Source organism: Pteropus vampyrus, unplaced genomic scaffold, assembly GCF_000151845.1.
Source record: "Pteropus vampyrus isolate Shadow unplaced genomic scaffold, Pvam_2.0 Scaffold7, whole genome shotgun sequence".
NCBI lineage: Eukaryota > Metazoa > Chordata > Mammalia > Chiroptera > Pteropodidae > Pteropus > Pteropus vampyrus.
Window position 1 is genome coordinate 548,393 of NW_011888788.1, and position 14,540 is coordinate 562,932.

Genomic DNA, 14,540 nt, shown 5'->3' on the forward strand with positions numbered 1-14,540 from the left:
GAGGGGTGCCATTTTTAATCTATTCCATGACATAGTGCTTCCTTCTCAAAAGGTAGCCAAGGGCATAGTAACTCTCTCTATAGCAAGTTTCCAAAAATGGATAAAGATGTTTTTCTCATATTTAATACTCTCAGTTCTTCAAGACCTCAGAGTTGGAGCACAGAGAATCAAAAACGGTGACCATTTCTAAACAGTAGAGCACGAAGGCCCTGAGGGACAGCCGCACAGGCCCCCAAGTAAAAGTCCTGAACTTTTACTGACTTGTTGTGTAATTTGGGCAAGTCTCTAATCCCCTCTGAATCTGTTTTCTAACCAAAAAAAAAAAAAGGAAAATAGTAGAACCTACTTTACGCAGGTTACTATAGTGTGCACCAAGCCTTTAGAATAGTGCCTGGCATATAGTAAGCATTTAATGAATGTTAGCTGTCTCTAATTATTACACCACCAACAGTCTCCAAAAAAAATCATTTAAAACGGGAAATGCTCTAAAACCATAGATGCTTTTCAACAGTAGAGTATCTCAATGGAAGGTAATTGAAAATAATAAATGGTACCAAAAAGTAGGTATTTTAAGACAGCAGGTGGCCCTAATTTTCAGACAGTTTAACAACAAGGGGTAACCCCAGATGACTGGGTGGTCCAAAGTTAGAGATGATTTTATGATGGCAAGGTTCCTAAAGAGGGGAGCCCTACCTTGTGGTGGACCTGTGCCTTCCTCTGCCCAGGTGAACAGCAACAATGACCGGGGTGTGGTTCAAGGCCAGTGGCAGGGCAAGTACGGCGGCGGTACCAGCCCACTGCACTGGCGTGGCAGCGTGGCCATTCTGCACAAGTGGTTCAAGGGCAGGTTCAAGCCAGTCAAATATGGCCAATGCTGGGTCTTCGCTGGAGTCATGTGCACAGGTACCCAGGGAAAGAAGTTTCCCACTCCACCCACCAGTCCCCTCATTTGCACTCATTTGCATATATTTGCATAGAGCTGTTTCTTCCCCCCCTCCCCAGAAAAAACCTAGTCTTTCTTTTATTGGTGTTGGAGAAATGAGAGAAACCAGATAGCTCATCCATGTGATTTTTGATCATTTATTTTACAGAAAGAGTCCCACCTCTCTCTGCTTGAAGCTCACTGAGCACTCCTGGGCAAGTCCTGTGGCCCTGAGGCCTCCAGTTCCCTCAGGCTATTATATGGCTGTTATATGCCTTCCAAAGTCCTGCCAGCCTCTCAGCCTGTCTATTCAAAGAGGGGTGGCAGTAGTGTCTCCAGAAGTCCCCTGAGAGAATGTACAGAAGATGATGGTGTTTCTGAGAGTGGAAACAGGAGTCTCGGCCCTGATAAAGTAGACAGACAAAGACAGGAAGGGGGTTATGGCCAGAAATGAGGCAGGGCGGCAAGGCCCATCTCAAGTCCAGCATCTTGGCCAACTCCTGGAGCCTCTCCAGCCTCCTGCTCTTCAGTCCTTAGGTGCTTGGGGATCGCCACACGGGTCGTGTCCAACTTTAACTCAGCCCATGACACGGACAGGAACTTGAGTGTAGACAAATACGTGGACTCCTTTGGGCGGACCCTGGAAGACCTGACAGAAGACAGCATGTGGTAGGTACTAGGCCCGCTGGGTCCCAGGGGCTCCCTGAGGCAGACCCAGATCTGGAACCCAGCTCTCCTGAGTTGGAGCCAGTTCTGGAAGGAGTAAGAGGTACCCTGCAGAGGGACGGGGTAGCCCCAGTCAGGGCAACTCCTCTTCTGCGAATCAGGGGTCTTTGGACACGTGACTCAGAGATCAAGAGTGGGGCTCAAGATCTGATGCCTTGAATTCCCTGTCCTCCCTCTGTGGACTGCAGCCCTCCCGAGAGTCCTGTGATGGAGGAGCCCAGATTCCCTCTGCAGAGTTACCTCTGCATCACGCTTCTGCTTCTTTCAGCTACCTGGGTACATGCTATGTATCTCAGGTGGAAAACAGTCTCCTTTCTCAGTTCAGACAAGACTTTTCGCACAAAGCTTTTAAAAATTAATTTTAAGTCAGTTTTTAAAATAGGAAACACATTCATGTGCTTTAATATTCCAAAATGGGTCACAGTGCTATCTCCCTCCCGCCCATTTCCAGTCTCCCTGTCCTCCTCCTTGAGGCAGCACCGTGACTAGCTTCTTCCATATCTTTCCACAGTGAGGCCCTGCAGACACAGGAACATACGCATACAGAATTCCCTTGCACCCCTGTTTTTAGCATCAGCAGCATAATGTAATACAGGCATACCTCATTTTATTGCACTTTGCTTTATTGCACTTCAAAGACGTTGTGTTTTTCACAAACTGAAGGCAAGAATGCTCAAAGGAGTCCACGTATTTATCTTTTTGCTGGCGGAGGGTCGCCAGCAAAAAGATCACAACTCGCTTTATTGCAATACTTGCTTTATTGCAGTGGTCTGGAACCAAACCTGCAATATCTCCGAGGTACGCCTGTATTGTTCGTCTTGCTTATTCATTTAACAATTTCATATCAGCACATTCCAGTTTTCTTTATTTTTGTACTGTGTAAAATAATATTAAACTCGGCGAGCACCTAGTCTATGCTAGGCCCAGTTGTAAGTGTCAGACATATACTCACTCATGTATTCCTCCAAACAACCTTGTGAGCAAGCTAGTACTTTCCTTTTTTACAGATGAGGAAACCGAGGCACAGAGAAGCTAAGTAATTGGTCTAAGGCCCACAGGTAGTGAGTAGAAGAGCCGGAGGTAGGAACCTGGTCAGCCTTTCAATTGCATGGAAGAACCATAGTTTATCTAATCATCTCACTTGGATGGACCAAAATGGTTGCCTTTACAAACAAGGCTTCAGTGAATAATCTTGTCCAAATGTCTGTTCGTATGTGTGCAAGTTGTCACATAATCCAACTTTCTAAAGAGCAGGGGAAACTGCGAAAAGCATACAATACAGAACACAGACCGTCTCAGCAACCATGTTCCTAGAATGTCCTCGCCACCCCCAGGGAGCTTCTGCCAGCCCATCTCTAGCCTCAGACCACCTCTCCGCATCTCTTCTCTCCTTTCCTTCTCTTTGGCTTCTCTTCACTCTGTGTCCCCGCAGGAGCATGACAAAAATTACACCCTCCTTTCCTCATGCAGAATGGACAGACGCTTTTTTTGGATTTGGTGGCCTCTGTCACCATGGAGGTGCCACTCTCCTACCTTTTACTTCCAAATGCTTATCAAGGTATTTTCCCAAACAAAAACGATTACTTTCCTAAGAGGAGTTCGGAGACCAGCTGTCAAGGTGCCAAGTAACGCCAACCACAGATTCTCTCTGCTGCTTCCTTCGTGGGTGACTTTGTGTCACTTTTCCTAGTTTCATATTCTCGTCTTGAACATAGAAAACTTAAAATAAAAGCTGAACTTTATACCAAGCCTACAGAATGCTACACAATCTAAACATTACCTACACGTTTTGCTTGCTGTAGCTCAAAGATACTTACATATTTTCCGTCCCTCAAATACGTTAAGGTTTTCTTGTCTTAAGAGCCCTTGCACATGCTGTTCCTTCTGCCTGGAACATCGTTCTCTTCGCTCTTCCTATAGCTAATTCTTTCTCTTTTAAATCTCATCTTAGATGCCATTTACCTAGAGTAGATTTCCAGCAGTTGTTCTCTATCTCAAGCCTCTTTCTTTACAGCAGTTATTTACTTACATTTGTTTTATTTATCTGCTTACTTAATTTTGCCTGTCTCTTCATCTGTCTCTTTTGGAAAAATGTGAGCTGCAAGAGGGCAAGATCTTCTATATTATTTGAGGTTGTATTTCTCATATCTTAAACAACAGGTCCTTGATATTTATACACGTTCACACACACAATATATGCTCATCGACATAGTTGAATGAATGGTTCACAAGATTTAGCCACAGCTCTGTTGCAGAGTACCAGCCCAGGGTCTGGCCTGCTCTAGGAACATCCCCTCCCATAAGCCTCTGTGTTGACTGTAAGCCACGCTGCTCCATCCTCTCTCTGTGGCAGGAACTTCCATGTCTGGAATGAGAGCTGGTTTGCCCGGCAGGACTTGGGCTCCTCTTACAATGGCTGGCAGGTTCTGGATGCCACTCCCCAGGAGGAGAGCGAAGGTATGGGCTCAGCTGGGTGGGACCCCGACTTTTCCTCTCTCGTGCTGCTCATGCCCACTCCTCATGCTCAGGAGTGTTCCGGTGTGGCCCGGCCTCAGTCACTGCCATCCGTGAAGGTGATGTGCACCTGGCCCACGATGGCCCCTTTGTGTTTGCGGAGGTCAACGCAGATTACATCACCTGGCTCTGGAATGAGGATGAGAGCCGGGAGCGTGTATACTCAGACACGAAGAAGATCGGGAGGTGCATCAGCACCAAGGCGGTGGGCAGCGATTCCCGTGTGGACATCACCAGCCTCTACAAGTATCCGGAAGGTAAGGACAACATGGCGGCCTCCATTAGCCTTCCCTGATGACCTGTCTGCTGTAGAAGTACAACTGCAGGTGGCCAGGGCCAGCCCCTCTCCCGTGTGTTATGGTGGTGATAGCTTCATTCAGCACTGTCTTTGTGCTTTGAGCCATGTGTCTTTAGCTACTATTAATAACATCCTCTGTTTGCTAAAAAGATTTCCCACATCTAGTAATAATAAAAGTTTCATTTCCTTGAACACTTATCACTTACCAGGCACTATACAAGGTATGTTCACATATGATAAAAATTACTAATAATAATATTGATAATAGTAGCAGGTATTATTTATTGAACGCCTAGGATACATAGCACTATGGCCCAGTTCAAAGTAATAACAGTAAGAATAATAATAATAATAATTAATAATAATAGCAGCTCCTATTTGTCATCTGCCTAGGCCTATGCCATAGTCACTAATTGTGGTCTTCGGTTTATTAAAGAGCCTGTACTTGATGGGATACAATTTTTAGTATGTGTACTACTGAAGCGAGCACTTGGTGGGATACGAAAGCAGAACAGGTGCACCTTTTCTATCAGCCACCTCCAGCTACATACTTAAGAGTTGCCCTTTCCCACCGAATAATAGGTCCCTTCGCAATACGTGATCTGATTCATATATTTTTAGACATCTCTGCTTGTTAAAACGATGTTATTCAAACTATTCAAACTATGTTATTCAATGTTATTCAGACTAGAGGCTGTTTGTCTCCTCCCCTCCCGTGAGCACAAGCTAGAGCCCGGGCTGAGGGAGGGTGCTGTAAGGAGGGGCACAGCTGCTCTGGACACCTCCGCCCCTCAGTGGTCTAATCTCTAGCAGAGTGGTTTGCAGCTCTGGTGCACATTGGAATCAGGTGGGGTGCTGTTTTAGTTATGTAGATTAAATAACAATTATTTATTTGCCCAGGACTCTGTGTGTCAGCAATTTCGGCCACGAGATGGTTTATCTGCTCCACATGTTGTCAGCTGGGATCTCGCATTGTACTCAATGCCTTGCCTGTGGGTCTCTTGTCCTCACTTTACAGATAGAAAAACTGAGGTCAAAGATGCTAAGTAATGATGATAACAATAATGATAATAATGATGATAATAAAAGCCAACAATATCTGGTGGCAAACTGACATGACAATGAAGCTATCTACATGGCGGTTGAATGGGAGAAGAGGGAAGATTCTGGAGATCAATGAGGATGCTCAGCAGGCCTTGGTGACTGATCAGTTGTGGGTGGCAAAGGTGAGGGAAGAGTCGAGGATACCCCCAGTTTCTGGCTTATACACTGGGTGAATGGTGGAACCATTTGCTGAGTGAATCAGTGGGTGAATGTGGAGCCATTTGCTGAGATGAAGAATACTGTAGGACAGAAGATAGTATGTTTGGCTGGATTTGAGCACCTATGGGACACCCTGTGGGGCTCAGGGGTGGAGGACAGAGGCTGTCCAGTTAAGTGCATTGATCTGGTGGTCAAAAAGAGGTCTGTGCTAGCAATAGAGAAAATGGGAGATCAGGGGTCCTAAACTCACATGCTTATGGGAGCCTGGAAGATGGGACCCTGTGAGTGCAATAGGCCAGTGGTGGAGACCATGGAGAACTGGAGAGTACATTCCCATCCAGAGAGAGCACCCATTACTCAGCTCTAGACCATTGCTGCCATGTAGAGTGGAATGAGAACATGATTAAGAACATGGAAGCTGGAGTCAGACAGCCTGGGTTCAAATCCCAGTTCCTTCACAAGCTGCTTTACTTCTCTGTGCCTTGAGTTCCTGATCTGTAAAACAAGGATACTACTAGTAACTACTTCCTAGGGGAGAAAATATGGCACCTAGAGCTGTAGTGCTTAGCACATAGTTTACAGAAGTGTCAGCTATCATGATCACATGAGACTTCTGACCCAGTTGCCAGAGAGGTTGCAAATCTATATTATATAAAATTTCCTATCTGAAGTTGTTGACAACTGCTTAAAAAGTTATTTACATAGTCCCAGAACCAAACAATGCATGTGGGTCTTGGGCTACTGACTTGAGACCTCCGATAGCCATGATAAATTACCGTGGTGGTGGAGTGGTGGTTTTGTCTAGAGGAGAAGGGAAATGAAAAGAGATGGCCCTGAGATGGGCAAAGGAGGAAGAGGGTGCCTGCCTCATGATGTGTGATGCACTGCAGGGTCCAGGAAGGAGAGGCAGGTGTACAGCAAAGCTGTGAGGAAGCTATTCAGCGTGGAAGCCTCTGGGAGGAGGGCCCGGGTCCGCAGGGGTGGCAGCCGTGGTGTCTGGCGTGATGACCTCCTGGAGCCCGCCACCAAGCCCAGCATCACTGGCAAGTTCAAGGTACTGGAGCCACCCATGCTGGGCCACAACCTGAAGCTGGCCCTGTGCTTGACCAACCTCACCTCCAGGGCCCAGAGGGTCCGAGTCAACCTGAGTGGTGCCACCATCCTCTACACCCGCAGGCCAGTGGCAGAGATCCTGCACGAATCCCACACAGTGCGGCTGGGGCCGGAAGAAGGTAGGAAGGCCTCTTCTTGGGAGGACCTGGCCAGCCTGACCCCTTTTCCAGGAGGGTTGGGGACAGGGCTTTAACTTCCCAAGATCTTACATTAATTCTCAGGAAAGAAGGGGATATTCATGAGGATTTGCTCAGTGCCTTGCTTCTTGTTCCCACTTTACAGGTGAGAAAACTGAGGTTCAAAGGAGCGAAACGATGACAATAGAAATAAAAGTCCACAATCCTCTGGTGGCAAACTGACCTGAAAGTGAGATGACTTATAGTCTTTTTTATCCCAATCAGTATGAATATTTACACACAGAATAAATACTTGCTGGGAGCATTTCAGAATATCTGGAATATATCTTGTGTTACCTTCCTAAAATCCAAGTGTTCTGCATGATCGGGGTGGACCAGTAAGAGATGTTTATTAAGTGCTTACATGTTCCAGGCCTATCCTGGGAATTGTACATGAATTGAGATACTACCACTAGCTCAATTTCTTGGAGGAGGAAATTCACACCCATAAAGATGAACTCACAACTTCAGAATTACATAGTATGTGTAGGGGCAGGATTCAAACCAGTCTGGCCTTAGAGCACTCCTAAGAGTCCACAGAAAGGAAGGGGCATGACCAGGGTATAAAGGCAGGAATGTTGGACCACAGGGCACATTTAATCCGGCTAACTCCGTTGCCTGACTGCAGGCCTTGGAGTGGTGGGTCAGGTCAGCCCACACCAATTTTGCTAAAGGTGCCTAATGGTACATTTGCCTGAAATGTACCCTCGGTATTTCCAACCAGAGTAGAATGGCTTCAATCCTTTGAAGGTTTTTACACGATTTTAAGTGACTTTATTCCAACTGCTTTTTAAAAGAATGTTTTAAGGATATTTTTCACAATCTTTAAACGCATAGCACTTTATATAGGATTTACTAAAGTTATCCTATTTGATTACTCTTCTTCCTTTTTTTACTCTCTCCCTCCCTCCCTCCTTCTCTCCCTCTCTCTCTCTCTCTCATTGTCTCTCTTTCTCTCTGTGTCTGTGTCTGTCTATACATACATCTCTATCTCCCCTCCCCTCCTCCCCTCTGACTCCTCTATCTATCTGTCCGCCTATCTATCTGTCTGTCTGTCTGTCTGTCTATCTATCTATCTCTTCACATACCTTCTGAACTCTAAGGATTCAGTTAAACAAAGAAATTGGTCCTCCGGGCCAGTTTGTGGTAAGTGAAGCTTTTGTATTTTGACAGGACATGAAAACGTGTGAAAGAAGTGTCATTTAATTTTCACAAAATCTAAATCACAAAATGACACTTTATAATGAAATATTAATTAAAAAATATTTTCTCCTGTCTTTTAGCAATTTTTTTCATATCGAAAGTAATACACATTCATTAAAGACTTAAAGCACACAGAGAGATCACCTATGATCCTGCTACCCAACTACAAATTAACATATTTTCCTTCCAAATTTTTAATACCTGTTTGCTTTTTGAAAAACATAGTTCTAATTGTATTGTAAATACTCATTAGTGCCTGCTCTTTTCACTTTACACTGTAATTTAAAATTTTTATAAGTGCTTCATTAAACATCACTTTAATAGATGTATAATCTTTAAATAAATATATAGCGACTTATTTTATCCTTTCCCTTCTTTTGGATAGTTATCAGCTTATTGCTGTTTTTAAAAAGACACTAACGTAAACATCTTGGTGCAAAAATCCCCTTTCTCTTGATTTTGGACTGTTTTGTTAGAATAGATTCACAAAAATGAATCTGAGTCATACTGAGCCACATAGTATGACTATTAAAATATACGATTTATTAAAATTTATCACTTTTTAACTAGTAGATTTTTTAGCAGTTTTAGGTTTATAGAAAAGTTGAGTAGAAAGTACAGAGGGTTCCTATATACCCCCTCACCACCTCCCATCTTCCCCTATTATTAACATCTTGCATTAGCGTGGTCCATGTGTTACAACCGATGAGCTAATATTGGTAGGTTATTTTTAACTAAAGTTCATAGTTTACATTAGGGTTCACTCTATTGTACGTTCTATGGGGTTTTTTAAGGATTTTTATGAAAATATAGCTAACATGCAATATTGTATTGGTTTCAGGTGTACATCATAGTAATCCAGCATTTATATACCTAAAGAAGTGCTCACCATGATAAGTCAGCAACCATCTGGCACCATATAACGCTATCATAATATTATTGACTATATTCCCTATGCTGTATATTATATCCCCATGACTTATTTGTTTTCTACCTGAAATTCGAACTTGTTATTCCCTTTTACCTTCTCCCCTCCCCTTTTTTAAATTTTGCAATTACAGTTGACATTCAGTTTTCTGTTATATTAGTTTTAGTTGTACAGCATAGTGGTTAGACATTTATATAATTTACAAAGTGATCCTCCTGACTAGTCCAGTAACCACCTGGCACTATATATAGTTATTTCCATATCATTGACTATATTCCCTTTGCTTTACTTTACATCAAAACTGTGTGGTCTTGAAGTCAAGTAGTGTCAGTCCTCTGATGTTATTCTCCTTCAAACTTCCCCTTCAAACTTTAGAGTCAGTTTTTCAATGTCCATGAAATAACTTGCTGGGATTTTGATGGGATTTCCTTGAATATAGATAACTTTGGAAAGAACAGACATCTTGATAATATTCATTCTTCCTATCTGTGAACATGGAATATCTCTCCATTTAGTTCTTCTTTGATTTTTTTTTTTTTCATCACGGTTTTGTAGTATTCCTCATATGGATCTTGTACATATTTTGTTAGATTAATGCCTAAGTATTTCATTTGGGGGATGATAATACAAGTGATATTGTGTTTTTAATTTCAGATCCCACTTCATTGCTGGTATATAAGAATGTTATTGACTTTTGTATATTAATCCTATATCCTGTGATCACTTATTAGCTCCAGGATTTTTGTGTTGTTCTTTCAGATCTCCTACATAGATGATCATGTCATCTGTGAACAATGAGTTTTAGTTCTTTCTTCCTAATCAATATACTTTACATATATTTTTTATTTAGTGGTCAGAAAAAAAAATATGACAACCAGATATAGTCTGTGATGACCCATACTCACAAGAAGAGAATACATAGGCAGAAAGTTTGTGGCTGATAAGAGTGAAAGAGACAGAGATGGCCAGGACCACGGGAGCTCAGAATGCAGAGAGCGCAAGATCACTGGGTTGGGTATCAGCGAAAGTTTTTCACAGCTGGTGAGGCTGATTGGGACCAGGCCTGGACGGGGAAGGTGCATTTGGAGAAGCCACCAGGTAATTGGCCTTCTCCCTGGATTAGAAGCTTGAGGCAGGTCTTCAGCCTCCCTCTTCTCTGCACCTAACACATAGTAGGTTCTCAGTAAACAGTGAGTGAATCCCTTGTTGGATGAATGGATGATGGAATGAGAGATTTCCATCTGGAATGATTCAGGAAAGCTTAAACACATCTCCGAGATCTCTTGGAGAGACAGTCTGGTGTCATGGTAGCTGAATTTGAATCCTACCTCATTTTAGTTCCTTGATTTACATGCTGTGTGACATCGGACAAGAAATTACCCTCTCTGAGCCTTAGGTTTCTTCATCTGTGAACTGTTGATAATAATGCCTGCCTCATATTGGTTGCAAGGACCAGAGAGAGTATGAATTGAACCTTCTTTTCTTCTTTCTGGGTTCCACTGACAAAGAATATTGGATCCCCAACTCCCACCTCTGCTTTCTTTTCCAGAGAAAAAGATCCCAATCACATTATCTTACTCTCAATATAAAAAAGACCTGACAGAGGACAAGAAGATTCTGTTGGCTGCCATGTGCCTTGTCACCAAAGGAGAGAAGCTCTTGGTAGAGAAAGACATCACTCTGGAGGACTTCATCAGTATCAAGGTGACTCCTGTCTGTATCTACCACGCTGTTCCTAGCAAGGCGCCTTCAGAGCTGAAGGAGGCAATCAGAAGCTGGGGATTTTGTGCTTCTAGCTCCAGCTTCAACTCTCAAGGGTGGGGAGAAGTGGTATGGATGCAGGTGGATGGATATAATAATGGAACTCAGTAATGGGGTATGTGGAAGCAAGGAGTAGATATGACTTTGCCCATCCTCTGACCCAACCAAAACCATGGGTTTCCTAGGAGAATGGGAACAAGGAGGGATGATTTATGGAGTATTGCCTCTTCAGGTGCTGGGCCCAGCCATGGTGGGGTTGGCAGTTGCGGTGGAAGTGATGGTGGTCAACCCCCTCTCGGAGAGAGTGGAGCACTGTATGCTGATGGTGGAGGGCAGCGGCCTTCTCCAGGGACAGCTCAGCATTGAGTAAGTGCCAGTCTGGTGCGGTGGGGACAGGGGGTCTGCCTTCCTTATAAGATGGGCTATACAGAACCTGCTGACAGGGGTTGAGGGTAAAGGAGATAGGAGATATTCTGGACCCCCAGGAACTAGCTCACTGCCTAAACACATCAGCCTTCAATCATTTATTCATTTATTCATTTATTTAATAATTAATTTAATTATTTAACTCATCTACTCACTATTCACTCATTCATTCATATTTTCATTCACTTATCCATTTACTTACTTATTCACTCACTTTTATTCATTCACTCACTCTTTTTTTCATGTTTTCACTCATTCATTCACTTATCCATTTACTTACTTATTCACTCACTTTTATTCATTCACTCACTCTTTTTTTCATGTTTTCACTCATTCATTCACTTATCCATTTATCTACTCATCTCAGTTTTAATAGGTTTATTCAAACACTCAATCTTTAATTTGCTCACTCATTACATATTCGTTCACTCATTCGTTTATGCATTCACTCACTAATTCACACATGTTCCATTCATAAATTTATTTACTTATTTATTCTCAATGATTCACAAACTTACTCATTCTTTCATTCATTCACTCACTCACTCATATGGTCCTTGATCGTACTGACCTGTGCTCTGAGCTTCATGTCTACTGTTGGGAATACCAAGATGGAAAAATAAAGTTCTGCCTAGAGAACAGATCTCAGAGATAGATGGCTTTTCAAATGAGGATAATGTGATTGTGCAGAGGGATGACTTCCCAAGGTTTGGGGGATCAGAGGCAGCCCTTGAGTGGGGGTGGGGTAGGTCCAGGAAGAAGCCACAGTGGAGCTGATATTTGAGCTAGGCCTTAAATGATAAATTGAGCAGATTTGGGGTATCAAGAAGGATGGAAGGCTTTCCAGTCAGAGATATCCATGGCTGATGTAGTCAGGGAAGGTCTCCTGGAAGAAGAGAAACTTGGTCTGGGCCTTGAGTGTGATTGAAGTGAGAAGGGCATCCTTAGTGGGAGGAACAGTGCAGGCAAAAGCCCAAAGAGAAGAAGCCTAAAGTATATTCAAGGCACAAGGAGGAGAATAGCCTGGCTAGTTGGAAAGAATGAGAAGTTGTAGAAGGGAACATTAAGCTGGAAGCATACTGACAAGGCTTGAATGTCAAGCTACAAGGTATGACCTTGGAGAGCCATGAACTGGCAGGCCAGGCTCAGGATTGAGAGAAGGCTGATGGTCTGCATTTTCTCTTTCCTCTTTCTGCAGTGTGCCCAGCCTAGAGCCCCAGGAGAAGGCCTTGGTTCAGTTCAACATCACCCCCTCCAAGAGTGGCCCAAGGCAGCTGCAGGTGGACTTTGTCAGCCCCCACTTCTCAGACATCAAGGGATTTGTGACCATCCACGTGGCCACAGCCAAGTGATGGGCCACAAAGGACTGAGAGGGGAAGAGCTGGCTCCATTCCCCTCCTGTCTACCTCCTTGCCCCTCCCATGTGGGAGCCAGAGGCCTGGGTTCCAGCCTTGCTTCAGCTTCTGCCCCACTCTATGAACTTGGGCAAGCCCCTTCCCCTCTTGGACCTTGGTTTCCCCATCTGTAAAATAATATTATACTCAGTAATCCTTAAACTTTTAGACAATGATGGATGATGTAAGGAGCCTCTGCCACCTTCATCTCATCACCCTTGTTGCTGGGAGACTGACAGACTAAGCATTGGAGTAACCCAAGCCCATGAAGCACTGCCACCTCCTGCCAGACAGATCACTGTCACCCTAGCTGACCCCTGGGCTCTCCTTGCTTGTCTCTCAGCTCTTCAATGCTCTGACCACATCCATACCCAAGAATCTCCCCCCAGCTCTGACAGAGAACCCAAGAATTTTAAAGCTGAAACCTAAACATTCCTCAACACTCCCATTTTACATAGAGGGAAGAGCCTTGCCTACAGACACGGGGAACTAGCGGCAGATTGGGGCCTGTGTGCATGCCATTTACACCATCTAAGTTTTAACCTAAAATCATGTTCCTGAAAAGCATTAGATTTGAAGGGCTGGGAGATTTTTCCTCAGTGAAGAAACAAGCTCAGGATCTGAGGGGCTATTTCTTCCTGGGAGAAGCTGAAGGTACAGGAGGAGCCATCAAGACTGGATTGCATTTGGGGATGCAGCCCCAAATCTGATCTGAGTTATGGTCATTAGGGATTTTATACAACCAGCCCAGTGTTGATATACTTCTTTGTATAACATCCCCCCCAGCTTACACTACATGCAATCACACTCTTAGCGTCAAACAGGACAGAGACTTCTGGAATGACAACCAGAGTAGAGACCACCAGTCCCTGAAGATAACTGCACCAGACATGGAAATCAGCTCCAAAATGTTCTAGACAGCCAAAGGAATTATAACTAATCATATAAGTGAGGAAAATTTGAAGGAATAAAATGGAGTCACAATGGTCAAGCTACCAAATTATTAAAATTAAGGAGACCGAAGCAAGAGAAAACAATTCTATTCTTGTTTTAAGTGACTCTGGGAACTTAAACTTTTTAACTTTCCAGTCCTGCTTCAGTACCTGAATGCACATTGGGTTGTTGTGCATCAGCACCTGGATATACATCAAACCCTCAAGTGACCATGTGAATGATCTCAGGAAGAAATTATTTCATCATTGAGAGCACCAGACATCTGAAGTTTACCATCTCAGACCAATCCAGAGGCTAAGAACATAGGACTGAGTCTTCTTAAGAATGTATTTTTTACTGTAAAAACCCTTAGCTTTTCTTTCTCCTTTGAGACATTCCAGATATTGCCTAGTTGTGTTTAAAGTTTATAAGCCCTAAGACTCTTGAATAAATCTTTGTTATTTTATTTCTAGTCAAAGCCTCCTGACTCTTTTTGAGTAAATTTGACATAATTTAAGTAATCTAAACAATAACAACAAAGCCAGGCTTATCCGCTGTGAGACATCATCACCTGGATGCAAACTCAGGTGGAAACAATTTATATAGCGAGTCTTTGCAAAAAGGGGGTCAGGAAAATACACGGACAGCGTTTGATGGATGATCCTTATGACCAAGGCCTCAATGAAGGCATTTCTCTGATGATTCTACACAGCATGGGGGCAGCTTGAAGAACCCAGATAAGTAGATGCATTTAATGAGTCAGGTGCTTAGGCTGCCTTGGCTTCAGGACCCCCTTTCCAAACCTAGGTTTTGGATGCTGACCCTCTATAAGAGAGACAGCTGGAGGTTCAGAGGAGACAGCCAATTCCTTACAGTCGAGCAG

The 14,540-nt window shown here is 43.6% G+C and overlaps 1 protein-coding gene across 1 annotated transcript in view; it reads left to right on the top strand.

Moving 5' to 3' along the window:
- The window catches only part of TGM6 (transglutaminase 6), a 20,687-nt gene extending 8,005 nt beyond the window's left edge, over window positions 1–12,682 (top strand). The window contains 8 exon segments of the mRNA XM_011370940.1: window positions 565–903; window positions 1,453–1,591; window positions 4,002–4,105; window positions 4,177–4,419; window positions 6,614–6,955; window positions 10,693–10,847; window positions 11,137–11,270; window positions 12,529–12,682. Coding sequence (XP_011369242.1) covers window positions 565–903; window positions 1,453–1,591; window positions 4,002–4,105; window positions 4,177–4,419; window positions 6,614–6,955; window positions 10,693–10,847; window positions 11,137–11,270; window positions 12,529–12,682 — 1,610 coding nt within the window.
- Window positions 12,683–14,540: the final 1,858 nt, after the last annotated feature.